General features: G+C 31.5%; 4 protein-coding genes across 11 annotated transcripts in view; 1 reads left to right on the plus strand and 3 right to left on the minus strand.

Moving 5' to 3' along the window:
• Window positions 1–5427, plus strand: part of LOC135849053 (discoidin domain-containing receptor 2-like) — a 285224-nt gene extending 279797 nt beyond the window's left edge. For all 4 annotated transcript variants that reach the window (XM_065369197.1, XM_065369194.1, XM_065369195.1 and 1 more), the window contains exons 12-18: window positions 64–401; window positions 507–644; window positions 727–959; window positions 1066–1158; window positions 1308–1449; window positions 1606–1755; window positions 4541–5427. In XM_065369197.1, the coding sequence (XP_065225269.1) occupies window positions 64–401; window positions 507–644; window positions 727–959; window positions 1066–1158; window positions 1308–1449; window positions 1606–1755; window positions 4541–4732 (1286 nt within the window). In that variant the 3' untranslated portion in view covers window positions 4733–5427. The remainder of the gene's footprint in view (window positions 1–63; window positions 402–506; window positions 645–726; window positions 960–1065; window positions 1159–1307; window positions 1450–1605; window positions 1756–4540) is intronic.
• A 718-nt stretch (window positions 5428–6145) lies between these two features.
• LOC135849054 (cystathionine gamma-lyase-like) lies at window positions 6146–12762 on the minus strand. The gene is made up of 8 exons (XM_065369198.1): window positions 12467–12762; window positions 11182–11359; window positions 10801–11088; window positions 10586–10714; window positions 10086–10221; window positions 9844–9996; window positions 9585–9759; window positions 6146–6535 (listed from the first exon to the last, which is right to left on the minus strand). The coding sequence occupies exons 2-8, from the start codon at window positions 11335–11337 to the stop codon at window positions 6352–6354; spliced, it is 1221 nt and encodes a 406-aa protein (XP_065225270.1). The 5' UTR covers window positions 11338–11359; window positions 12467–12762; the 3' UTR covers window positions 6146–6351.
• Window positions 12763–13940: 1178 nt separating this feature from the next.
• Window positions 13941–21327, minus strand: LOC135846302 (putative cystathionine gamma-lyase 2). 4 transcript variants are annotated; one of them, XM_065365308.1, is made up of 10 exons: window positions 20470–21327; window positions 18960–19167; window positions 16829–16999; window positions 16085–16372; window positions 15858–15992; window positions 15633–15768; window positions 14766–14918; window positions 14525–14699; window positions 14268–14403; window positions 13941–14188 (listed from the first exon to the last, which is right to left on the minus strand). In XM_065365308.1, the coding sequence occupies exons 3-10, from the start codon at window positions 16991–16993 to the stop codon at window positions 14177–14179; spliced, it is 1200 nt and encodes a 399-aa protein (XP_065221380.1). In that variant the 5' UTR covers window positions 16994–16999; window positions 18960–19167; window positions 20470–21327; the 3' UTR covers window positions 13941–14176. The 4 variants fall into 4 exon arrangements, with proteins under 4 accessions (XP_065221380.1, XP_065221377.1, XP_065221378.1 ...); XM_065365305.1 differs by having other exon boundaries at window positions 14525–14918; XM_065365306.1 differs by lacking the exon at window positions 20470–21327 and having other exon boundaries at window positions 14525–14918; window positions 18960–19308.
• Window positions 21328–21470: 143 nt separating this feature from the next.
• Window positions 21471–27746, minus strand: LOC135846304 (cystathionine gamma-lyase-like). Of its 2 annotated transcripts, XM_065365310.1 has the most exons (9): window positions 27728–27746; window positions 27479–27556; window positions 26533–26694; window positions 24031–24318; window positions 23824–23958; window positions 23611–23746; window positions 22151–22303; window positions 21891–22065; window positions 21471–21810 (listed from the first exon to the last, which is right to left on the minus strand). In XM_065365310.1, exons 3-9 carry the CDS (start codon window positions 26683–26685, stop codon window positions 21651–21653), a joined length of 1200 nt encoding a protein of 399 aa, XP_065221382.1. In that variant the 5' UTR covers window positions 26686–26694; window positions 27479–27556; window positions 27728–27746; the 3' UTR covers window positions 21471–21650. The 2 variants fall into 2 exon arrangements, with proteins under 2 accessions (XP_065221382.1, XP_065221381.1); XM_065365309.1 differs by lacking the exons at window positions 27479–27556; window positions 27728–27746 and adding an exon at window positions 26841–27184.

The raw sequence follows: 27746 nt of genomic DNA on the forward strand, positions 1-27746 counted from the left end.
AAATTTTCCTTTGGAAATGAACATAGGCAAATTGATTTTTCAAATTTATCTTGATTTCCGCAGATTTATTATTATTGGAAAACCATGACTCAGATCCGATCAAATCACTAGTACGAGATCGAGACAATATCGACTGTTACGATAATGAAAATATGAACGAAGAAGAAGAATCAGACGAGGTAGACGATGACCGAGAACATCTTCGTAAAAAAGATAAATTCTCTCACTCGGCCATTTATAAGAGTTTGAGAAAAATCAGCCCCGAGCCGGAGTCTCTTTCACCTCCTCCTCCGGTTCCTCAATCGAATAACGAAATTATCATGCAACAAGACAAATCGTCGTTATTTTACGATACTGCATCTCGTAAACGATACCACACATCACCACATGATAAACACAGAGTAAGCCCAGTTCCTTATTGTTTAGCTCAGGCTTTCTTATGCACAAAGTACTTATAATATACGTATAATATTCTCATCTTACTGGTGTTTTGTGCGGTTTTACAGCTAACCGCTCCGACGGTTTCGTGGAATATTGCTCCGGGTACAGGAATGCCTTATAAATGTCGAGAAGGCGATATTGTACCACTTCCTAGATATTTTTTCAAAGTTTGTAGCAAATTTGGATCTTGTCATCTAGGCGAGGTTTGTACATAATTTCTCTGTCTCGAATATGCGTGAAAGTCGAGAATTTCATAATTTTTAATGACTGAAATAATGTTCGCAGATCATTTTATGCGAAACAAACAACGTCGAGTTCTGTAACGGAGGTCGAATAGCTGTGAAAACATGTAAAGGTGATATGATGAGAGAAATCAGATTACTCACCGCATTACAAGACCAAAATTTAGTGAGAGTATTTGGCGTATGTACGGCCGAACAGCCACCATGGTTGATAACCGAATACCCCGCCGAATACGGAGATATTTTGTTTTTGTTACAAAATCGAACTAATATTAAGTAAGTCTCTCTCTCACTGCTGATTTTCATAAAAATCTGCTAAATTTTCAAATCTGCGCCATTAAATATAAGAGGGAAACTTGACCTAATAAATTAATTATTGCAGGTATAGCACATTAATATTCATGAGCACGCAGATCGCATCAGCGATGAAATATTTAGAATCAAAAAATTTAGTCCATAAAGACTTAGCAGCCAGGTAAACAATTACCTAAAAATATATCTACCTATTTCCCTACAACAGAAGAGAGAAGGAAGGGAAAGAAAGAGCGTGGAGACTGTGTATACACTTTGTAATATAATGTATAGGTACCTACTTATTCTTATCACCGTTCAATCTTATTGCAGAAATTGCCTGGTTAGCAGAGGATTCGTAGTAAAAGTAGCTGACGTAGCAATTTGTAATAACGCTTACCGAAGACATTACGCCGATATGGGGAATCGGCCCGCAGTTCCAGTGCGATGGTTACCATGGGAATCGATATTATTGGTAAATAAAAGCATCTTGTTTTACGTTATAGTTGCATTTGCATGGCCTTTACCTAATAATTTGGTCGTGTCGGAAACAATGTGTAGATGAGAGCATATGGAATTATTAACCTACATAGAATTTATCTGTGAATAATTCGTTTGAATCGTGTTCTAGGAACGATATCTGTGCAGTAGCACGGTGTGGTCATTCGGAGTGACGTTGTGGGAGATCTTAAATTTGGCTCGTGATGTACCGTATCCTCATTTAACCGATGAACAAGTGATACAAAACGCCGAAAATTTATATTATGGCGGTCAATTACAGGTAGGTTTCTAAACGATATACGAGTCTAACAATAAGTTGCAAGTTGCATTTTTTTTCTTTTTTTTTATAAAATGAAAACAATACTGATCTGAAAGTAATACCTATATACGTGCCTATAAAAAATTATAAATTTTAAAACATTTTATCCTAATAATTTTGAAAAATTGCCAAAACATTGAAATCAAAACCAAAAGCAAAATTTTCAACATTACATATATCATTGGGGAGGTGTTCTATTTTTGTTCATAAAATTTTTAACACTCCAACATGTTGAATTATTCGCATAAAAATCACAAGCTCAAAAAAATTGATATAAAAATTACAAACAGACCCTTATCTTTCTTTCTCCATATTCTCAAAAGCCCAAAAACACATTTTTTTAAATGATACTTATCACAGTTATCACTCTCACAAGGAAAGTACCTATTCCAATCAGTACAAAAATTTTGGAACCAGACTAAAATGAATTGATAGATGACCTTGAAATACACCACCGAGCCTAAATTTCAATTGCATGGAAATTCATTTTTTGATTTTTGGCAGATTTTCAAAAATTTAATTAGGTATGACCCAAAAATGAGAAAAAAATTAAAATTTTACCTAATTGACCTAGAAAGATGAACTTTGGTTTGTACCCTATTTTTGACCTGGCGAGTCAATTGGTGATGGTTTTCAAACCATTCTGGAGCCTTCAGCGGATTTCGGGATTCTTAACTTTGGAAAAAAATGCTTTGGTCAAGTACCTAGATTGAAAATGAAATTTAGCACCCATAAACTCGGATTTATCATCTTTGTGACCCTTTCGATTGATTTGGGTACATATTTTCAAAATTTTTTTGTTCCGGTTCAAATCGAAAACTTTTTCTATGATTGTTTCTTTTTTGAAAAATTAATCGTTCACGAATGCGCGAAAGAAAAAGGCTGAAATTTGGTTCGTATCCTATTTTCGACTTTCCGAATCAATTGACGATGGTTTTGAACCGTTCTCGAGGCTCTAGGGGATTTTTGGATGCTCCAGTTTCCGAAAAAGAGCTTTCACTGTAAGTAGGATGAAAAGTCAGCCCCCATAAACTCGGACTTATCGTATTTGTGACCATTTTTATCTTTTGATAGATTTTCATAATATCTTTGTGCCGGTTTAAATTCAAAATTTTCTCCAGTGTTTATTTTTGAAAGAAATTTAAAAAATCAAAACTCTCTGGATGCTCCAGAACAGTTCGAAACCATTACCAATCGACTATAAAAGTTGAAAATATGATAGGTAGGTACCTTACAAACCAAATCTCAGGTTTCTAGGTAAATTTAGTAAAATTTTAATATTTTCACCATTTTGGACTCTTTGAATTTTTAAAAATTTGCGAAAAATGAATTTGTGTTCCTAAAATTTTGGCTGGTGGTGTATCTTCAACAATTTTCTAGTTTCAGTTCAGAAAATTTTTTTGAAAAAATTCTAGTTTGTGAAAAATATGCCTTCACGTGCATATTTTCACTTACTCATTTTCACTTGCTCATGATTATTGATAGGGGAAAAAACCTCTAATTATTCTTAATTGATAAGACTTGAAAATATCTTTTTTTTTAGTGAGTTTGCAAACTTCGATACCTGATTTTCTTGTTAGAAAGCTTCAGTTTTCTCATAAATTATTTTTACAAAAAATTTTCTCAATGATTTCAGTATTTTTGAGAATGTGTAGATGGGGCTGAGAGAGAGAAATGTATGAGAGGACCGGTAAAAAACACCGTAAGAAATGGAAGCTGAAATAGAATTGCTCAAAATTTTAAAATGCACCAACTCACCAACAACTTCTTATTTTTATTTAATTTTTTTTCAATTCCAATTTGCGATGTTTTAAAGAGGAGAGAGAGTTAAAAAGTAAAAAATCAAAACCAGATTTAAATTGTATGAAATTTTTTAATGTGTAAACCTAAATTTTTTGCAAAAGTTGTCATCAAAACTTTTCTGAAAATTTTGTGGAAAATTTTCCTCATTAAATAATTCAAAATTTTCCACTTTTTCAAAAAAAAAATTAAATTTGATTGACTCTTTGGGAGGAAAGGTTATAAAAAAAGTGGTAAAAGAATTAAAATGGCTTGAAGTTTTGTAAGTATAGGAAAGCATCAATTTTTTGTATACCTAAATCACCATCTTTTTCTGAAATGCTTATTGCTTATTGTGAATTTTTTTCAACAATTTTATTCTACCTAAATTGAAAAAAATAAATGAATTGAGAGATTTCTATTCTCTCACACAGTTAAGAATTCTAATTGAAGTAGCGAATTTTTTTCAATGTAAAGTTGAACTTGATAAATAATGCAAATGACACTGGGTTAATCATAGTTCTAAATTTTAAAAAAAAGTTGGTTCAAAATTGCAAGAGGATTCTACTTATTACAGCAGCAATTTATTTTAATATTAAAATTGCATAATGTTTCTTTCTAGAACTAAAATCAAAACGCCTTTCAAAACTAATGGCAGTAACTATTAGTTGCATTTGCTCAGATGAACTTTAAAGGGGCAAATCTGGAAAAACATTTTTTCTTTTTTTTTTGAGTTTTAAATTTTAATTTGTACTGTACTAAACCAAACTAGCAAGGAAACATCCCGTGACAAAATTGTACACTTTCAAAATTGAAGGCACAACGGAACTAAGAAAAAATTCATCTTGGAACAATTTTCCGGAAAAAACACCCACCTTACCGAAAAATAATATTTTTTCACATAATATTTTACATCATAGAATTTTTATGTTAATTGTTAAAACCTAATTAATATTTTTCCATTCAGGTTGCATTGTTACCAAAACCTTCGGTATGCTCATCAGAGATATACGAATTAATGTGCGAATGCTGGGAACGCGATTACAATCAAAGGCCAACATTCAAGAAACTGTATTCGTTTTTAAAACGCAACAATGTCGCCTACAGCTCCGACTTCGATAAACAATTATACCCTCAACATCCGCTCAAAGTTAATTAAATCTTTAATCTCCATTCCTAATTTTTTTTTTTTTTTTTTGTTAAATCTCGTAACAAAATCGTAGGAAGGAACCCAAATTCGTTAGTTTAAAAAGGGTATAAGATAATTTTGTACAATATATAAAACGTAACTCTTGTATTTTTTTGCAAAATTATCATCTCTCTCTTTCTCTCTCGTATCTCGTGTAATAATGTACCTATCTAACTATGTAAGTGTTTGTAAAATTGTAATCTATTTACCTACTCCTGTTTTTTCTTCGCCTAGATTTTTTGTGATAATTTACCTACCTACCTATCTACTTAATTGAACACGAATCTCTCACTTAAACCTACCAATTCCGTTTTACGCAGTTACATATCCTGTCTAATGTATGTTATTTTATTGCATACTATATCTAAATGTTATATTTGTACGTATTGATGACCAGAGAAACAAACATATCATTGCCATATCTTGATGTATGTGTAATTTGAGATACCCGTACACTCGACTCAGCATAGGTCGAGATAACATGTAAGCTTTTCAAGTGGTACCAGATCTGGAAACCTCTCGCTATTCAGTTACCTACCTTCTCTATTTAGCATGATTTTATACATATAAATACGTTGAAGCGCCGGCTTCGGAGCTTTTTAATTGTGACAATATAACGTATCCTTTTTCCTTTCCTTTCCTTTCCTTTTTTTTTTTTTTTTTTTTCTTATAAATTTGTAAATATCTTTTCTTCTCTAGTCATTATTTTATAGTCATAAAAATTATTTTTTTTTTCAACGAAAGCGATCAAGATCGAAAGGTGCTACTGTGAAACGATCGAAATTTTTTTTAATCTCCGAAAATAAAGCACAGTACTGATCTGGGGCATGTGTGGGAAGGGAGAAATTTTTAGATTTTCGAATCGCTTTTACACAATATTGTGCAAATTTGTATCAAGTCTGAAATGATTAATATTGTAGATCAATTTTAGATACTAGATTTTTACGTGTTTATTTTTTATACTGTTATTTATGTGATAAAACTTTTATTAAAATTGTTTGTATTAAATTTTGAAATCACAACGATATTTTACGAGTTTCACGCGATGAGAAGCGAAAGTAACTCTATCATGATGAGTTAATTTGTTTGTAAAAAGATTTTCGTATAGGTCTCGTGATCAATTTTTACACTAATTTGCTTTCACTATGTTTCAAATTTAGGCAATTGTGTATAAAAAAAAAAGAATGACGAATGAATTTTTTATACGTTGTAAAGTATGGAATAGATACGTTTTAAGGTAATTTTTTATATACGTAATTAATTTGAACGCGTTATAATGTAGATATTACATATGAATCTGTTAGGAAAAAACGAATAAATGTTTTAAATGTACGTTCACGCTATTTATATGATTTATCGCAGAAAGAAAATCCAAGACATGGGTATGATTTGCAATAATGATTTATTCGAATAGAAAAAAAAAATGTACACAGCAAATAAAAATACACGAACAAGACTAAAAATTTCAAAAAAATTACAATTAGAAAGAAAAAAAAATTGGAAAATTTTTTATATACGATGGAACTTAACGTACGTAGGTGTTAATTAATTGAGCCATTTATGGCCCTATTTGCGACATCCGTTCATGATCATTTGATCAGAGTACTAAGACCGTTACATTTAGTCGATTCGGTGACCGCGTTTAAAGCTTGTTTAAGGTCATCTATTAAATCTTCAGCGCATTCTAAACCGACTGATACCCTAATAAGGTTATCGGTTAGGCCGAGCTTTTTTTTCTCTTCTAAGGGTACCGAAGCATGGGTCATTATTGACCTATTAAAAGAACATAAAAATATTGGCTTTGGTAACCACATGATTGAATTTAAAGGTGTCGTCTGGCAGACATGTTCGGGGTAAAAGAGCTAGACCTTAAAGGTCTGTGTTTTTGTCGTTGATTTTTTTTGACTTTGAGATGATCGGAAAATACCGCGAACGGATTAATTGATCATATAAGTATCAATATCGTTGATTTAAACGAAAGGTCAAGACACGAATAAGCACTTTGTGCTTCGTATCAGCTGAGTTGGCAAGTTAAGGAAGAAATGGTGAGATCATGCAATGTAGGGGAGGAGGGGTATTGTTGAAAATTCTTATCTGTTTACATAAATCTAGATAGGTAACTTAATGTTGGTAGGCATTTTTGCGCGTGCTTTGAGTGGTTCTTATTCTTAAGTTTCGAAAGTTTTGTTCTAATTGGTCTCCCCCCCCCCCTTCTTAAGTTCATTTTGATAGGAAAGCAATTCTTAATTTTTAGTTTTCCACCAAAGTTCAAAATAAAATTAACGAGCTAAAATTTTCAAGCAATCTTATAAGAATTTTCGATAACGTTTTTACACTATCTCTAGGTATTTGGAAAGTGTCCACACCCTCAATCCCGGGTATCACTTCCCTGTTGAGAGAAACTAAAAATGCTTCAGAGCAATTTCTAACGCTAGGTAGATTTTTTTCAACGTTTTGTAATTTAAATTACTTTGATTCCCCCTCCCCCCTCTTTCACTCTTACAAATAATCAAAACGTTCCTTTGATGCTAATAACCAAAAAAATAGTTGGCAATAGAGAGTAATTTAAGAAAAAAATCAACATTTTCTTATCAGAGAGAGCTGAACTTTTTTCAAAATAGGCATTTCCCCGTAAAAAGAAAGACTTTCATACTTGGAAAATTTGAAATAGGATTCTACATCTTGATATTTTACTTCAGAATTTAACATTTTCAGGGACTTTCATATCTTCAAAAAATAAAAACCATAATTTTTAGAAATTAAATCCGAAAAATCACTTTAAAAAAAAACACTCAAGCACCACTCAACGATTCCTGTTTTGTCGATTAAAAAATAGAGAGATACTTAAGCGTTTCAATTGCTCTTCTGTGAGCTCTAGAAAAATTCATGCAAAGTATTAGGTAAAAAAAAGTACCTAAAAAATTAATAAATAAGTAAATTTTTTAAAAATACAATCAACTGGAAAGAAAAAAATTAACGATTCATGGCACCGTTCTCAATTTCTTTCATTGTACTAAAGGACAACAAAAATGACGAATTGCTCTGATCTGCTTAATGAGACAAATAGTGACCTACTTCCAAAATTTCATAAGTGTGTAAATGGGTAACTTATAGGTACCTAATTTATGATAAATAGATGAATTTTGATTTGAAATTTTCGAAAAAATACTCAAAAATGCTCAATAATGAACACAAAGATCAAATAAATTGAGCTGAAGCTTTCTGAAAAAAAAAGAAAACGAATTCAAAATTGATACCTAGCTAATAATTTTGAATTTTCGGCTAATTTCAGAAGAATTTCCACTTTTTTTATCACAAAGCTTTAATTTTATCTAAAAGAAATAAAACACTCATTTGCTCAGATTGGCTTAATAATATGTGCAATATTTTAATTGATAAAATTTCTTCCAAATAATCAACCATCTTACTTCAAATTCAAAATTGAATAAAAGTAGGTTGGTGATTATAGGTAATCATTTTTGGAAAAATCGAGATCATTCTCCATGTATGAAGAGGGGAGAAGGAATCTATTCGCTCAGGTTCATTCAATCAATAAAAATTTTAGATACCTAAACAGTAATTTTATGAAAATCTTTAAAATTCAATTAACAAAACTATTCTTGTTGATCTTCACAATTTAAGCTGATAAAGTTTCTAAGGCCACTAAAATCATTTTTTCAAAGATTCGAGTTTGAAAATAAATTTAAAAAAATAGAAATATGAGCCAGTCTCAAAAAATCTCACCCAAAATTTGTCCTCATCAATAGCTGTTCCGAGCAATTAGTCATTTTCTGGACAAATAACGAATTGTCCAATCTCCTTCATATAAGGTTCGCTTGGAACCAAAACAAACCTCGGAGAATGAGCTAACTATTAAATTGCATACGATAAAGAATTTTCAACAATTATGAAAAACTGGGGCTTATAAATAGGTATTTCTTCCCTAACAAGACCAACCTAGCTAGTAACAATTTAGATCGAGAAAAAAATACCCCACAACGCCCAAAAAACCAGAACATGTCGCTAGCACCGGACTTACATTATAAGGACTAAAAATAAATCGGCGTATCGCTACGCCTATACCTACAAAGTACACGTAAAATACTGATCTAGAACTTTTTGACAAAATATAACCGAATAATGTCACAAAAGAACAGAGCAAATTTTAGCTGCACTTTGAAATTAATAAACTAAAGAAGCGAAAAGCCAGGCTAGGACGCTATGTGTGAGAATTAGGCTTCGAAACAGCCGAGAGAACAATGATGGTCTACGCGACCAGTCTTTTGAAAATATGAGAGTGACGTGAAGATAAATGCCTCATAGTGGCATATAAGTAGGTAATGCAATGTAACGGTTGATTTGCGAGGAATTAAATTATCACAGCTGATTACAAGTTATGGAGTAATTAATCTAATACTGGATAGATTAACATTATAATACATGATATTCGTATTTAAATAATACAAATGTCTTTTGGCTCAAATAACCAAAAATTTTCACAATAGTCGTAACATTATCGACTATACAAAAGAGCAAAAAAAAAAAATATTACAATGGATTTCTGTATCCGGTAAAAATGAAAGTTTCAATCCTGAGGGGATCAGTCCCCCAACCAGGTCAATTTTAATGATCAACATTAATCATTAAAAAAATAATAAAGAACGCTTACAAAACGCGTTTTAAAAAACAAAAATAAAAATGCGAAAATCCGCATACTTAATCTCTACAATCTGAGATCAGAGTTGTTGCGGCGAGCAGCCCAAAAATATGAGTTGTAGTGCTTAGGTAAAAAAAATTGACACTTTTGTGACAGAATACTTACGGAATTTCGATTAAACTTTCATAGCCACCTAAGCTTTCAGCCAATGTGAAAATTTTTAGTTTATTTATTAATAAGGAACTTTCTTTCAGTCCACCTTTGACGTAAAAGGCCAGCATTCCACCCCATCCTGAAGTCTGCTTTTCGGCGATTTTTCGTTGCGGATGTGATTCCAGTCCTGTTAATAAAATTTTCAGTCAATTAGGTTAATTTTTTTTTGTCTTTCATGATTATATATTTTTCAATGACTGAGATATTTTACCTGGATGGATAACCCTTTCAATGAACGGATGACTTTCTAAGAATTGGGCTACTTTCAGACTATTTTCCATATGTTGTCTCATGCGGACAACTACAGTCTTTAAACTCCTAACTACTAAATAACAATCGAATGGGGATGGAACAACACCGTAGGCTGGAAAATAACAAATTATCGAGTAGGTATAGCTGATTATAGGCTAAAGTAAGTTGGGGATGTTTTCTGGAACTTTTTATAAGACGTACCATTTTGAAGGAAAGCAAATTTTTTGTATAATTCTTCACTGTTGGTCACAATAGCTCCCATTATGACATCTGAATGACCATTCATGTATTTGGTTAACGAGTGGAGGACTACATCGGCTCCAAAGTCGAGCGGTTTCTGTTAAAAACATGGTAAATTTCGTAATATCCTACTATACACTCGAGTTTTACATTTCGAGAGTCATTTTGTGACGTTTTCAATCAAATCTTGCATCGAAGTCAGCGAGAAATGCATTTTTTGATATTGCTCGAATTTGCTCAATAATATGAATTCCATGATATTCACATTATTGAGCAAATTCGAGCACACAGTTTTTTCTAGATATGCAACCTATTTTGAATCGTTTTCAAATTAAACTTTATTTTTATCTTTAGGAAGCTTCTCAACGTTTGAGAAAATCGATAGCTCAATATTACTCGGTCTTGCGAAGAAATTCACCCTAATCTGCAATCCAGAGCAGTATTTTTTTTCTTCAACTCACTTGGAAATACGGAGATAGGAAGGTATTGTCAACAACGACGACAATGCCATGCTGATGTGCAATTTCGCAGACTTTTTCGATATCAATATATTTCAATAGAGGATTGGTAGGAGTTTCAAGCCAAACCATCTGCAAAAAACAAAATCAGGAGGCATTATTATGTGCTTTGATGTAGAATGGGAATGAGAAAGTGAATTAATGGGGAAATGACTCACTTTGGTATTATTTTTAATGTATTTAGTCAGCGTGGTTGCATCTTCGAGGTCGACAAATTGAACTTCGATTCCGTTATTGGGTAAGCATTGATCGAACATTCTGTAAATACCTCCATAAACGTCTCCCATGGCGACCAAATGATCTCCAGCTTGCAAAGTATGGACAATGGTGTTGGCTGCTCCTAATCCGGATGAAAAGCATAAACCGTATTTGGCCTTTTCCAATGCTGCGACGATATCTTCCAAAACTTCCCGAGTTGGGTTACCACTTCTAGCGTAAATGTATTTCTAAAAGAAGAATTCAAAAATGAGCTCTTTTCTAACAAGAAGAGTGAATAATTGTATAAGAAAGTAAAGTCCAATAAGCCTGATGATGTATACCTTTGGTTGAGCTGGAGCCGGTTGTTGGAAAGTAGTACTCATGACGATTGGGGTAGTTACGCATAATGACTCCCATTGAGTTGGATCGAATCGAGTAGTTATAGCTCTGGTAGCGAAGTTCTTGTCTTCGGGTAAAAAGCCTTTTGGTGCTGGCATTTTTTATGTTGTCGGTGAATGTCTAGAAATAAAAGAAGAAAGTATTTTATGCATGGAAAATTTCCAATAAATCGGTGCAATCTTATCAATGATCAAGGACCTTTTTGTCTTTAAGCTAACCTTCCTGATTTGGTTTAATTAAATTATTAAATACCATGCAAACTATGAGCTTTTGATAAAATTGGAGTTATCATTTTTACGTTTATTACTACCGAGAATCAAATACAATGAATTGACAGTGAAAAGAATAATAATATTTTTTTCGTAAACAAGTCTGTTTTTATTTGCACTTTGAAAAGAGAGCAAAATATCAATCAAAGTCCGATGGATATAGAGATTAAATGTTTCTTTGTTACGAATTTTTGCATGCAAAGTATTTTCTCTTCAGACTCTGGGTGGTTCACCAAAAACTCTTGTTTGAAAATTGAGTCAATTGGTTCTTAAAAATTAGATACTTTAAAAATTTTGTACATCGTTTTCTTATCAAAATAGGACAGTAAAAAACAAAGAAGTTTTCTCTTCAAAGAAAATTGGTCAAAAAGCAAATTCATTGGATATTAATTTTAACATACCTACATAAATTTGGTAGGTAATCGAATGGGTAGGATTGGTAGGTAAGTAGGTAGGTAGGTTGAAATGAATTCTGAGGCCATAGAAATTCAGGTAGATATTCATGATTACCACTAAAAATTATTAGGTGTGCCAATATGTACTTATAACAAAAGAAAACAGAATTTGTTTCGCTCCCAAAAGATAAATTTTCGTCCTTCTCAAATAAAATACTTATTAATTGCCCAAGGAAAATTATTAGAATGGACAATTCAATCATTGAGTTAGGTACCTATATACCTGTATACTTCGTTAAAATATAGAAGAAAAGGACCGAGTTCGACTCCCTCTTTTTACCTACCTACATCTAAAAAAACATGCAATCTGAATTCACTACAAAATAATGAAGAACTCCTTTAAAGAAAAATAGGTGCTTAAAAAATCATTTTAAACCCATTCAAATAATTTCTGCTTCTCTTAATATTCTAAACGTACAAAGGTACAAGTAGGCACATAATCAATACAATGCTATGGGTAAGTATATACACGAATTATAAAATATTTGTACATAGTTACTTACTGTAAATGATAAAGAAATAAGAAGGAATAAAACACGAAACTACAGTTTCACTTGAACAAAGTTTATTGAGAACTGGTGTAGATGCACAGTGACAGCTGGTTTTTATAATATCTACCTATCGATTCATTCATTATCTTAATAACTCTAAACTTCACCTCATTAATTGATAAAAACATACGATGAATTTCCCATGCCAGCTTGGAATATTTTTTTTCCTCTAATCAGATATGTAATAGCCAATAGGTAGGTACCTAATTTAATTTAAGATTAAAATATCGATTAAAAAATATACTTACATTTGCAGATAATATGTACTCAAATGACACCACTTAGGCACTTGGGGGGATATGTAAGCTTTAATTAGGTACACTGATTTACAATATTATACTGGGTACAAGCCAGACAAATTAATTCACAAATCAACTAAAATTATCTTACAAAATGTACCCTTTAAAATTAACTGGATTTTAATTTATTTCTGTACATGTTTTTAGAAAATGATTTCGGGCGGATATATGACTTAATGGTACGGGTAATTAAAATGAAAATTTTAATCATTTCGTAACAATCTTAATCGTTTGTGATAAAATTAGTCAGGCATTTTTATCAATTTTTCGAAAAGTTCGAGTTATGGCGACCTCAGCGATAATTGCCAGTTTGATAGCAGACAAATTATTAAATGGATCTTGCATCAGATTCTAATGATCACTTTGGTATGTAGAAAAGTACTAGGTACAAAGGGATGAAAATTAAAATTTTCAAATTTGCAGAATCATTGATTCATATTCTCAAAAAATGAGAAATCACCAAGTTCACGGAGTTGACATGATTGATCTTCTCACATAGATAATTCAATTTACCTAAACGAAAAATTTCATCTCATTACGCCATTAATGTTGACTGGTGATCGCCAGGGGTTCTTGGACCCAATGTTTCAACCAAAAATATACTATTTTCACTCTCTCTAAACATGAATTATCGCATTACCTAAGCTTTTATCTACGCTTTGCTTGGTCCTGTTTGGTTTTCTATTATTTCAAAATTGAAATTTTTAATTACCTTTTCAAATTCAAAAATTGTGGAGTCAAAAAAAATGGACTCATCACAAAATATTTAGGTAGGGTAGGTAAGCCAAAAAATAGCTCTCGGGTCTGTTTGCTTTTCATTTTCAAATTAAAAACTTTAAAAAAAATCATCACTTAAATTCTAAAATTTTGGATCGAGAGAAATAAACAAATTTTCAACAAATTGTTTTTACCTCCAGAAGCACGAATTTTTGAAAACTTTTGCCCTTGCTTTCGTTCGGGCCAATTCTTCCGAAATTTAATGAGTTTGAATTTGGAATCCAAATAGGTACATCCTTGTATGAGTATTTTATGTGATCATTTCCATTTTTTTTTTTTTTTTTTAATTTTAAATTAAACGAATTCTTGAAACATTTTATCCAATTTTTAAAATTGTGTTAAAGATTACCACATTCTGAAAAGTTGAAGTAAAAATAAATGAAAAAATAATCATCAAACTATGTTTAATTTTTATCTACAATTCTTAATTTTATGGTAATTATTCGACGGCTAAATTTCAATTTTTGATAGGTACTTGTACTTCGTAGACGTCAGATTTCTTAATCAGGAATCTCGTTAGAGGGAAAAACACTCGGTAGTAGGTAAAAACAAAATTATCAAATCAATTTCCTCTAAAGTATAGGTATCATTTCTTGATCTGAAAAATTTGAAAATGAAATTATAGTCCAACAAAAAAAAAATAGTCCAGACAAAAAAAAACTGGGATTTTTCATTACCGAATCCAAAGCTTGCCCCAGATCGCTAATTAAATCTTCAGTATCTTCGAGACCAACTGATAACCTCATGAAATTTTCGGTGATTCCTTGCTTTTCTTTTATTTCCTTTGGAGTGGCACCATGAGACATTGTCATACTATCAAATTAAAACATGAATAAGTATATTCGAAATTTTCTCGTGAATGATGTTTATAGGTAGGTACTAGGTAGGTAGGTAGGTGGGTAAGTAAAGTGCCAAGCCAAAGTAAATTACTCACGGAACTTCAATTAAACTTTCAAAACCACCATAACTTAGGCCTGTAGAGACGTGCTTTAACTTGCTAAGAAATTTTTTAGTATCTGATGCGTCGCCTTTGATATAAAATGATAACATTCCACTGCATCCTGACCACTGTTTTTCAGCTAAATCATGCCTCGGATGAGTTGAGAATCCTGTCATGTAAAGCATGCTAAACGGTATTGTTCTTGTAAGGAGCTTTCGAATGGAAAAGTGTTTACCTGGATATAAAACTTTCTCGATCTTTGGATGAGATTGTAAAAATTTGGCTATTTCGTTGGCACTGCACATGTGCTGTTTCATTCGTACAGCTAACGAACGTACACTTCTTAAAGCAAGATAACAATCCAAAGTTGATGGGGTGGCTCCATATCCTAATGGAATTAAAAATAATCCTTAATTCAAACTCCTCATTTTTATCTCCTTCATAATTCTTTATACATAGAACAATTCGTTCACTCAAGTCACTAATTTTGGTCTCTTTTTACCCAAACAAAAAATTGTGCATTTAAAACCCCTATGAATAAATTTCGATTTTTTTGAAATTTTCAATAATGGTCGGAAAATTGGTATCACTGCGTTTCAAAAAATGTCTCCATTTTCTGGAATGATATTTTTCAATATGACAACATAATTAATGCGAAATTTACACATTTTCAACCACTCAGTAGAACACTAAGAGTGATCTTGAATTTTGACAGCAAATAGCAAAAATGGACGCAGAATATCAAATGATTACTGAGTAATTTTTCTCAGGAAGGTTGGATAGCGACAGAAGCGAAAAAACACCGATTCTTTCGAAAATGTCCCTTCTTTGAGACCTCATATCTTCTCAGATTTTTTAGGATGATAATTTATAATTCACTTTTTTTTGCATCTGTTTATAACCTACAATTTTTGAACAATTTCGGAAAATTCCAAACATACCAAACCCTCAAATTCCCATTTGGGCAGCTGAGATTTTTTGGAGACCTATAGACCTCCGTAGACTTGTGTAAAAAAAAATATCACCAAACCAGTGACTGAGTGCACAAAAGTTTCGTCGTCAGATGTAGAAAAAAAAATTAATTCAATCATATAAATCGTACCAGCTTGATAATCGAAAAATGTTTTATGCAAATTTTCGTCGTTCGTTACTACGACCCCCATTAATAAATCAGAATGACCACCAATATACTTGGTCAACGACCCGATAGAAATGTGCGCCCCTAGATCCAATACTTTCTGCAAAAATAAATAATACACCAACCTACTTCAATAGGTACCTACTAATAGATGAAATAGGTACATTCACGTAGTAATGTTATAATTACCACTAGATACGGCGACAAGAAAGAATTATCTACTACCACCAAGGTATTTGGATTCAATTTCTTGACTGTTTTTGAGATTGTTACGATATCAATAATACGCATCATTGGATTAGTCAGGCATTCCAGCCAAACTAACTATAAAATAAATTCAATTCAAAGGCTAGGTGTAGGTACCTATTATACGTATAGACCTACTAAACCAATTAGTAGGTTTCCTTACCTCTTACCTTGGTATTAGGTTTAATGTTTTTTTGCAGAATATCAGGGACCATTAAGTCAGCAAATGTGACTTCGACTTTATGCTGAGGACAATACTGTGAAAAGTATTTATGAGTACCGCCGTAAACATCCTCTAATGATAAAATATGCTCTCCTGGTGTAACCAAATTGCATATCATTACAATAGCTGCCATTCCTGTTGAAAAGCAACACGCGTATTTGCCATTTTCTAACGTGGCTAGAGTTTTTTCTAACATCTCTCGATTGGGGTTATTGAACCGACTGTATGTAAAATACTGAAAAAAATAGGTAAATAATGATTTGATAAGGTTAAGAATAACGATGAATCAACCTAGGTGAAATTTTAGTGAGGGGGGAAAATATTTGTGAAAAATTTTATCATCATTAAGAGATGCATTCGAGCAGTTGATTGAGAACACAGGTAACGATGACTTTTGTAATTGATTGCTAATTGTTTTTGAAGAAGAATGACTTGTATTTTCCAAATTATTCGTGTAATTTTATACCACGACTGAATGCAAAAATACAAATCCGCCATTCTTTGTGCCAATATTGAAATTAGTAAATTTACCGATCGCATATTTTTCTTATCATTTTCTGGTATATGATGAAGAGAATTACGATTGCGCAAATAAGCAGATTGATAAAATGAAATTAAGTATGATATAGATATCATTTATTAAAAATTACCGCGATTAATTCGGGCGTGAAAGGTACACGTACGCAGATACCTGAAGTTGTTCGAAGTTATCTTGATGAAAGGTCGTGCTCAGATTAATAGGTGGTATAACTCCTTTGGAACCGACGTTTTTTGGATGAAACATGCAATGGATAGCCTTAGTCGAGAAATGCTTATCGAGTGGTCGATAACTTGTCTGTTTTGGTGGTTTACTCATTTTAATCTGCAAAATAATCAAAAATCAGAATTTTTGATTTAAAAAAATGAATAGGTACTAATAAGGTTTTATTCCTGCAGTTGTCTTATCCTACCTATTAAAAAACTATAAGTAGGGTATAAAAGGTCACTGCAGCGACGCATGTAATTTTGACTAGAACGAGACAATAAATCACATTGATTTCAAAATCGATCATAATCCTAATCCTAATTAATCCTAATCAATTATCAACTGATATCGTAAATAAACATGGTCAATACACGATGACATCCTCTTAAGCAGCTCGTCGTTTTGTCAACTCGTAACCAACTATTTGTTTCAGAAAAGGTGCTATTTTGAACGATTTTTGATGCTTAAAAATCATAAAATTGAAAATTCGACAACAAATTTTGTAGGTAAATGGATTTATATACACGAAAGTGCCGAAATTTTTTAAAATCCAAATCATTTAAAAAAATTCAAAAGAATTCAAAAAAGAATTTTTTTGCGAAAAAAAATGCTTCTTTTCGAAAATTTGACTGTCTGTAGCGTACTATTCCTAAATTTGAAGAGTAAGAGTTGCTCAAAAATGAAATTTATATTCCTACCTTTATTAAAATGTGTTTGCACAAACAATTTTCGCATGATCAATATACCTATTCGAATTTTTGAAATGGGAGGGAGCTGTGGTCAGAAAGGGTATTAGGGGTATGAATGACTAATATATCACTTGAATGGACGAAAAATGTCATTATGAATAGCATGTTTTCCTGATTTGAGGCAAAAGTATTGCCTTAAATTATTAAATTTTTATAAGAAGTGGAATCAGGTATATAGAAGAGATGTTAAAAAACAACTTTCTTTGAAATTTTTTTGTGGGATCCATAGAAAACACAGTAGACGTTTCTCTTATAAATTGAGGGTAGATCCTCAGAAATGGGAAGAGACGGAAGTGTGCATCTTGGCTAAATTTCTTTTCAACAGTGTCTAGAATAAGAGTCGATCATAAATCATTTTTAACAACCAGATACCTACGTAAAGCATTAATTGATACCATTTTCATTTTTTCAATGGGTTCCAAAATAAGGACACTTGGAAAAAAATAAGTTTTTTTTTAAGGTGGAGCAAGGCTAATAAATTGAAGAAAACAGCTGCGTTACCTCATTTAGAAAAAAAAATGCTTCGGGGAGTAGGTAACTCCTCGAGAAAAGGTACAATCTACTAAAGTACGGTGTATGTATACGTATAACATCATTCAAGATGATATTTTATTAGAAATTCATTCGGGTACCTACTCGAGAATATTTTGAAAATTTTCCTCAAATTATAATATGTTGTTTTCATACCATCAAAATTTATTGTAGACCATGTGACAAAAAACGAATTAGATAAGAGTCAAAAAAATTTCCACGAAATTATTTCATCACAATTTTATGACTTTTCAAAAAATATATCGTTTTATGATGACATTTGGTCATTTCCCTCCCTTTTCATGCAGTATTTGAACGTAATATGTAGTTTGTATAGCAAGTGGCTAGCATCCCTCAAGCAGTCCCGTTTGGATTTCAATACGATAAGAGTTTTGAAAACATGTACAAGCAGTATGTTCCAGATTTCCCTCCACCAAAATATCAGCTACTCTTTTTTGTTTTTGGCAAATTTTTGAAACTTTAATACTCTGTCTCTAGCTAAGCTTACAGGACCGAATTTCTTAATAGGTGAGAGTATAGACAACCGCTCAAAGTGGCAGGTGGTAACATTTTTAAAAAAAATTAAAATAACTTATTTATTTACCTATTTTTTTTTTTTTTTTTTTTTTTTTTTTACAAAAAAACGAGAATAAAATGAAAATATTGCTCTAGATTCTTACTAGCAGTAAACGAGGTTCGTATTTTGGTTTGCCATGAATTTTATGTATATTCTACACAATTTGAAATGGGAAAAATTACGGAAAAAACAATTTGATATACTTACTCTAATTACCTACCTGTTTTTTTTAGAATTTTATACGCAATGTATTGAAGGGAAAGAGCGTCCAAATTGCCAACATTTCTAAGTTGTCTCGGTAGTGCATTTTTATATGCTCTCTCGACTTTTTTTGATCCAAAAATTCCTGCAGTTTGGGATACATTTTGTGGTGAAGAGAGGAGGTGAAGTGGTAGCATAAATCTGGCCTTGCTGGTTGCAAATGTTTTCTATGCATAAAAAATGACCAGTTATCTCTTTAAAAAAATATAGGTAACAGTAACTTTATAAGCTACTTGACTGAGCCATTGGTTTCCTTTACCCGGAAAACGTCAGTATTATCCTCTTTCTATTTTATCAGACGGAATGCTGCCAAGTAATTCGTTGCTTTATTAGGAAAAGGTCGTAACTACAATTTTTATAAAAAATGAGATAGTGGTATCATTGGAAAGAGAATTTTGTCCTCTACATGATGCAACACTTGAAATTGAATTTCGATGTTTTTTGTTCTCGTAATAGCCGAAAACAAATGGTTTTAAATACAAGTTTTCAAAACCGTTACAATGAAAAGGTTCTAAATGATATTGTTTCTCAGATTGAACCTATTTCTTTTGATTTTTGTAATTTGTTGGTAAGAAAAGTCATTATAAACACATAATTTCACGTAATTTCACTGATTAATTGCAGAAAATCAACCTCATCACCTTAAGGATATCGTTCCTGTGTATTTCTTATGGGCTTTTGATGAAAAAAGCTTGACTTAAGGTGAAAGTTCCTTTGTTAAATTTTACTTTTTTCAGTTCAGAGTTCCTCAAATAAAAAAATGAAAAATCAGTGCTACCAGGATGTTTATTTTGAAAATTAGCAGGAAAATGATTGCGATAACCAAATGTTCTCTTACCTCATCTAAAACTATAAAGTGTACTTGATAGAATGCTCTTTAAAAATTAAAATGCGTTTTCTGAGAAATCAACTTTGATGTAGTTACGACCTTTTCCTAATAAAGCAACGAATTGAAATTCAATCTCCTAATTTTGCCGTATTTACTTTCAATTTATTTTGGTCGATTGTAAATTTACTACAAGTATTAAAATAACTCGAAAAAATCATCGAACAAATTATCGTGAGATTAGGCATTTCATTATTGGAGGCATTGTGCAGGAAAAATGTTTACAAAATACGAAATCTTGGCGTTTTTTAAATGAAAAATCTGAAACCTAACCGACTTTCCTCTTCCACCGTTCCACGTCCTGCCAAATCTTTGCCCATTCCTACTTTCATCTCAAAAACTCAGTTTTCAATCAGAGCATTATTGAAAAAAATAAAATTAATTGCCGAGCTATAAAAATCTCTGATTATTTTTTTTCCTACGAAGGTAATGCTTTCTGAGTCGTTTACTATATTAATTGTATAGAACAAAATCGAAATTCTATTGCCTACTTTAGGTTTACGGAACATTTAGAAAAATATTTCGAATAGATCTGATTATGAGCAGGTACTTAGTTCTAATTAAAAAGCAAAATATTACCCACATAGTTTCCTCTTCAAAAATTAAAGATAACCTTCATCGTCCTTCTTCATATCAGGCAATACTTTACCATAACTACGTACGAATACAAAAATTACTTTGATCTCTTCTCTACCTTTTCAGATAAACGATGCAATATTTTCATAGTTCCTGTTATTATGGTTGCATATGTGATACATCTTTAGGTACATATACAAAAATTCCATTTCAGATTATCACATGAAATAACGATGAATTCAGGATTCATTTTATAATTCGTGAAGCAATATTCATTATAGATATCACAGAACGATGATTAGCCGAAATGTAAAATTTTTAATATTAGAATATCTCAAATCAATTAACGTAAGATATAGTACGAGTAACAGTAACTCAATTAATTTTTCCGTTATCATGTTCATGCCTGATAATATCTTTCTATCTTTCGCTGTTACGGATAAACAAAAATGTAATTATCAGAATAGACGACTAGCTCATCCAAAATAGAAAAATATTGAACGAATGCCTGATATGATTTAATTCTTAAAAAACACGAAATCTACATTAAAAAAGTACCTAGGCAATAAAAAACTAAATAAATAGGTAACCTAAGCCATACATCAAACACTAGCATTTTAATTAGGTGTCCAGCACCCTCCTTTATTATTAATAAATAATAGACCTGCCCATAAATAGATAGGTACTTCAAAATCTAGCACGAATGGAATTATTATTCTGAATATATTTTCATCCCAACATTCTCTCAAGCTTTCGATTCATTTTATTGTATACAAATTATACCTCAATATTAGGTAATTACAAAATGAAAAAAATGAATCAATTTCAACAACTTGGAACGTAGTCTTAACTTGATATCAAACTAGTTTCATATTTTCCAATTTCAAGTTTTCCTCCCATTGAATCATTCACAACATCAAAAGTTCCACAAAGAACGTCTTATCACCATCACATACTCAAATCACAGATAAAGTTGGATTTTCATAATAACAATAAGATTAAGAAGCATTTCAATGGTAAAATATTTTTTATTTAAAAATTCGGTGAACTTTAGCGTACAAAAAAAAGAAGAAAACAAAAAAAAACAAAAAACAATAATAAAGACGATTATATCGTACTATTTTTAAAAGACACCAACTATTATAAAATTAGGTACATTAGAATCGAAGTATGGCGATCGAGGGTAGCCTATTTCTTTTTAGTCGCCTGGACTGCGAGCAACGCTTGATTTAGATCTTCGACAAGATCATCAGCTGATTCTAAGCCAACCGAAGTACGAACTAAGTTATCAGTTATGCCCAGTCTTTCACGTTCTTCAGCCGAAACCGAGGTATGCGTCATTAAAGACCTGAAATGGAAAATTCTTCATCAAAATACTCGATTCCAATAATTAATAAATAAATTTAAAAAAAGGTATTCGATACTTACGGAACTTCGACCAGACTTTCGAAACCTCCTAAGCTTTCGGCGCAAATGAAATACTTTAATTTTTTTATAAATAATTTTGTGTCTTCAATATCACCTTTTATGTAAAATGATAACATGCCGCTGCACCCCGACCATTGTTGTTTGGCAATATTGTATCCAGGATGGGATTCCAAACCTATCAGACGCGTTTACAAAACACATTATACACGAGTTTGTATTTATTTAGAATAAAGAAAAAAATAATTTTAAAATATATTTACCAGGATGAAGGACTTTAAGTACCATAGGATGACTTTCGAGGAATCGAGCAACTCTAAGACCGTTTTCCATATGCTGTTTCATCCTAATGCATAACGTTTTCAAGCTCCTGTCAACCAGGTAACAGTCGAAAGGAGAAGGAACAACACCGGAAGCTGAAACAGACCAAAAAAAATCAAATTAATTATTTAATTTAAATTAAGTCAATATAGAATTATTTTCAAAAGTAAAATAATTTTTTGATTCGAAGATACCTAATATAATTTTTATATTCAACTGAATTGCAATATTTTTAAAATGATTTTCAATGCGATCCAACTACCTACTAACATAATTTAACTGCACATTTGAAAAAAAAAAATTATCATCAATGAACCCATAAAAAATATTCGTTTGCAACTTCGGAGCTTCAATTAAAATACAGCAATATTTTCATGAAATTTACATAAACTAAGTGCTGTGCATATGTCCGTTGATTTACAAATTTTTACAGAATTATTTTAAATTGAACGGAGGAAAACAAAAAATAAGTATTCAACTCAATAATTTTTTTATACACTCATTCGTTTTCAATTTGAACATTCAAATCGCTAACAACTCTTTGAATATCCATTCCATTGAAAATCTCCTGCCTCTCTTCTCACTTTTCCTTTCCCAACAGATGAATATTTGAATATCTACTTTTAAAACGCCTTGAAAGTTTTTTGTTTCTTTTGTACGCTACAAATTATTGAAAATCCAAACTTTGAAGCAATCCATCGAAAGAAATACAAAATTTTCCATAACAAAAAATAAAAAAATGAAACCTTCAAAAAAGCATAACATACAATGTTTAAATACTAGTTCGGAAAAATTAAAAAATCTAAAAATCATAAAAACTCCACTTTAGAAAATTGAAAAACAAAAGTACTGTTTCTACTCAGCGTTGTCATTCTCTCAATAACATGATATTCTAAAATTCATTTTTTTTTTTTTTTTTTCAATAAAAGCGTAGGTCATTTTTTTTTAAAAAAATAAGAAACCAACAAATCATACTTTAAAATAGCTCTCCACATCAAGAAAAAAATCATCGCTCCAATCTATTTTTACTTAACGACAATCATGTGCAATCGAAAATCACAAAATTATCGCCAATAATTTCCAAAAAGTAAAGAACTAATTTGTATTCCGAATACAAAGACCGTCAATGTTTAATCAATTGAGCATAAAAGGGGAAAATTATGATAAACTGAGTTCATTTCGTGTATCTTATCATTGGCATATTTGTGTTCGCAAATACGAACATCGAGCAATTTAATACAATTAAACATTACATATGTTCTTACAGGGTTTGACCTTTCCTGATATCGAAGATCGCCAAAAAAATTACCATCATAAGCCACATTCCAAGCAAATTCTTGGACTGTAAAACGCTTACGCAATAATACCACTAGGCTAGGTACAAGAGACCTGAGATATTTACCGTTTTGTATGAATTTTAATTCTGAGTAAATGACTTCGCTGTTGGTGACAGCTGCACCCATGACAACATCTGAATGACCATTCATGTATTTAGTTAATGAATATACTGATATGTCTGCACCTAAAGCTAAGGGTTTCTGCAGAAATACCATAAAAATTAATTCACGAGAAGATTAAAACTACGTTTAAAATAATGTAATTTAATTTAATTTACTTGAAAGTAAGGAGTTAAGAAAGTATTATCCACGACAACCATGACATCGCGACTTTTAAATTTCGCAAATCGAGTAATAGACCTAACATCGACAACTTTCATCATCGGATTGGTTGGATTCTCGATCCAGATTAACTGCAAAACAAATCACGTAATTAGAATGGGCAAAATTTCAACAATAATCAAAGTACCAAGTCTTCGGTTTACTTTGGTATTAGGTTTTATTTCTTTATCAAGATTCTTGACATCGCTCAGATCAACGAACGTTACAGTGATGCAAAATTTGGTAGCTATTTTACTAAAATAACGATTAGTTCCTCCATAAACGTCATCCATGCAAATCACATGATCGCCAGCGTTTAATAATTGTACGACAGCATTTAAGGCACCAAGACCGGAGGAAAAAGCTAAAGCGAATCGGCCACCGTCCAGCGAGGCTAAACAACTTTCTAAAACGTTTCGGGTTGGGTTATCGCTTCGGCTGTATTCGAATTGCTGTAAAAAAAAAAAACAATAAAAATGGGCAAAACGTTACTTTTCCGCGTTCGTCATCGTAAAGAAATCTATAATTATGTTTGTTAATTGAACCTTTCACAAATCGGTGAACTTAATAGAGTTTGAGATAAGCGTACAAGGGCCTGATACGATGAAAAATTAATAAATAATCACACCTATTGATTACTCATCAGCTTTAAAAACAACCGCCGGAAAGATAACGTAGAACAGATTGTACTATTTTAAAATGAAAAAAAAGTTGTACTCTAATGACCTTGTTTATGGATTCATGGAATTTAAAAAATAGCCCTTTATTCCACCATTGGTGTTTTTCTAGTTCTTCTCAGAAATTAAACCGTATCAGAGAATGTAAAGGTTAATTAGGGGATTTTTCTCAATAGTCTTGGGTGTGATCGACACCCCACCGATGCGTGGTGTTTTTTATTAAAATGTAGCTAATTAGTTTTTATAACATATGTTCTATTCATAAATAATAAATTACAGCGTGTGAATATAAATTTATATGAGAAGAATCGACTAGTTTGATTGCCTTTTTTGGCGTAATTGATCGCAATATCGTATATTTTAGACAACAACTATGAAATTTTAAATAGATAGGTAGGTACTTGATATCTACAGACCAAAGAGTACGGTGAACTATACACCTCGTAATGGAAGCATTTGAATACGTATAAATTAAATTAATTCGCTTTTTTCCATCATAAATCTGGGATAATTTTCAAAAATGAGTTTAAAATGGATAAAACATAACAAAAATTGCAAAATTTGTTTGAAAAAAATTACTAAAATGTCGAAGTATTGAAAAAATTAATCAAAATTGAAGAATACTTAATTAGTAAAATTTAATTAAGTCGATCGAAATTAATAAAATATGGAAAAATTACATTCAGTACCAAAAATTTGTTCAAAATTTCCCTCAAAAAAATAATTAAAGTGACGAAGAAAATATTCATCACATTAGCACCATTAGTCCCTTAGTTACAATTTTCCACCGAAAACGTTTCATTATGGTTGGACTGGAAATAAAATCTGGGAAATCTTAAAATTAACCTCGATAAAATTTTATCCATGTTGCACTCCTTACCCCTGTACTCGGAAATTAATCAAAATCACAAATTTTTACAAAATTGAACGGAAATTTTCCAAGTACAAAATAAACGATTATAATTTTTCTGAGTTTCCTTCATTTCACGTAATTTTTTCAGCAGAATTGGGATTTTCTATGACTCAAAATAATACGAATAAGGTAAGTAAATTGGAATTAATCGAACAAGTGATGCATCAAATTATCCTTTTTTTTTTTTGATAAATGAAATTCATTCATGATATGACTCAAAGTTGATAAACAAAATCAAAATTTCCCGAATTTCCCAGTTTTTTAACTTGAAAAACAAATACCTAGTATTTTCTTGAGTATCTACTCAATAGGTATTTCGAATTTTATGAAATGAGCTAAAAAATTAAATTTCATTCTTTTTAGAAATTTTCTTATTATACAGAATATGTTTTTTTACCATCTTTGGTGATTCGATTTATTTTTTGGTAGTACGTATTTCTTAGCTTTTTTCTCTGCAACTCGTCTTTTATCGTAATCTACAACTTTTCTGAGTCAAAAATTCAATTTTTTTCAGGAATTTCTCTATTTCAACAACAACTTAAATTTTTTACAGCTTTATTTTTATTCTCATTCGCAAACTTTTTTTTGTAACAAAAAAAATATTTCTCTGATTTGCGAATAAAATGATGTTTTTTTCTCTCATTTTTAGAAATTAACTTTCAAAACAGTTATGATTTTTTTAAATTGCAATAAGGGGTATATTTTGAAAAGGTTATAGTTCTTTGTGAGATTTACTTTCGATTATTTCAGAAAATTCGCCAAAAAAATCAAAATATCATAATAACTTCTTTTTCATTTTAAAAGGTCTTAAATTCATCGTTGTTTTGATTAAAATTGAAGTATAAATGAGAAAAAAAATACTTGTAAATGACTTGAATTTTGTCATTAAATGATCTAATTGGTTTTAGAACTCCTAAAACTATCAGATTTATTTCTCTAATTTTGATATCGAGAGTTATACGCAACACATTTTTCTATTTTTCAGACATTCGAGACAATCGCACAACATAACAAGATGAAAAACGAGTAAGATTACGTAATAAAGAAAGAATGCTCTTATTTCAACTCATTTTTACCTTGGGTTCACCGGGTCCAAATTGCTTAAAAGTAGTGCTAAGACTGATAGGTGTGATGACAGCCATCGAAGACCATTTTTCGGGCGAGTGTCCGGCATGAATAGCTCTGGTAGAAAACTTGGTATCTTCAGGCAAAAACCCTTCGGTTGACATACTAGTAGTCTGTAGAGAAGAAAAAAACAAACAATACAATGAACCGAATGCTAAATTTTCACTAAAGTTTCAAGATAAGATAGTAAACAATAAGTACAATAATATAATTCAGATAAGAGGTAAATTTTAATCCTAGGATGAAAACGAGTACTTACATCCATCATAGTAGTGTGCATTCTATCGTTCGGAGCCATATCGTAAGATATTAACAGATCCGAAAGTTTCGAGTAACTTTTTAAAACTGAATGAAAAACCTCAGGCAACGTTGGTATTTAATTCGAAAAAATCAAGGTCACTAGCATAGTAAAATTCTATCACGTGGGGATAATAATTTTTTCTGTCTTGATTACGAAATCACTATCTGCTGCACGATTAACCCTTAAAATAGCGAAACCGGTGATAAGGATACAATTTCGTGGTACAATTTTCGCGTAAGGTATACGAATTCACAAGACAATCAACTCGCGTACAAAGTAATACGACAAATGTGATCTCGATTACACTGTGCATTAAATTTATTCCACGATTGTAACAATCCTAGCTTTATTTTCGTAATAACAAGATAAGCCGGCATGAAAGAGATCGTTGTTTTCGGATTATCGAGCACAAGGCAGAGTGAGAGAGGAATATGATCTAATAAATGGCAACGTTTGAAAAACTAATTACTTTGGTGATAATGGGAGAAAATTTGTTTTTTAATACTCCCTTATCCTTTATTCTTTTCGTCATTAATAGATTGATAAAAAATATTAAAACTATACCGATACCAACTGTGTATGGAATGGATACGTACGTCACCGTAACAGCGTTGAATTTTCCCCCAAACTTCGGTCACGATTTCTTGGAAGATCACTGTACACAATGGACTGAACTGAAAAACCCAATATCGAATTACGATTCAGAAAAATACTAGAAACAAATTACACCAATTAACGAAAAACATTCGAAGTTATGATTCGAAACATGTTCCATACATGGAATCATCATGAACAAAAGTACTCGTAGTAATTGAAACTAATCATCCGTATTACGCTAATACTACCTTATCGTTCCTCGTTTTG

The sequence above is a fragment of the Planococcus citri genome, chromosome 5, assembly GCF_950023065.1.
Source record: "Planococcus citri chromosome 5, ihPlaCitr1.1, whole genome shotgun sequence".
NCBI classification, from domain to species: Eukaryota; Metazoa; Arthropoda; class Insecta; order Hemiptera; family Pseudococcidae; genus Planococcus; species Planococcus citri.

Bases quoted from the DNA above. Each gene is read 5' to 3' on its own strand.
- LOC135849054 (XM_065369198.1), bottom strand. From the start codon at position 11,337: ATGCCAGCACCAAAAGGCTTTTTACCCGAAGACAAGAACTTCGCTACC. The intron at 9,997-10,085 runs GTACGTCTTATA...GTTATTTTCCAG, and splicing joins ATTTGCTTTCCTTCAAAATG to CCTACGGTGTTGTTCCATCC. The intron at 6,536-9,584 runs GTAAGTATTCTG...TTCTTTTAATAG, and splicing joins GAAAGTTTAATCGAAATTCC to GTCAATAATGACCCATGCTT.
- LOC135846302 (XM_065365305.1), bottom strand. From the start codon at position 16,993: ATGAGTAAACCACCAAAACAGACAAGTTATCGACCACTCGATAAGCAT. The intron at 14,919-15,632 runs GTACGATTTATA...TAATTCCATTAG, and splicing joins ATTTTTCGATTATCAAGCTG to GATATGGAGCCACCCCATCA. The intron at 14,404-14,524 runs GTGAGTAATTTA...TTAATTTGATAG, and splicing joins GAAAGTTTAATTGAAGTTCC to TATGACAATGTCTCATGGTG.
- LOC135846304 (XM_065365309.1), bottom strand. From the start codon at position 26,879: ATGGCTCCGAACGATAGAATGCACACTACTATGATGGAT. The intron at 23,747-23,823 runs GTAAATTAAATT...GTATTTCTGCAG, and splicing joins TCTTAACTCCTTACTTTCAA to AAACCCTTAGCTTTAGGTGC. The intron at 22,066-22,150 runs GTAAATATATTT...CGCGTCTGATAG, and splicing joins ACTTAAAGTCCTTCATCCTG to GTTTGGAATCCCATCCTGGA.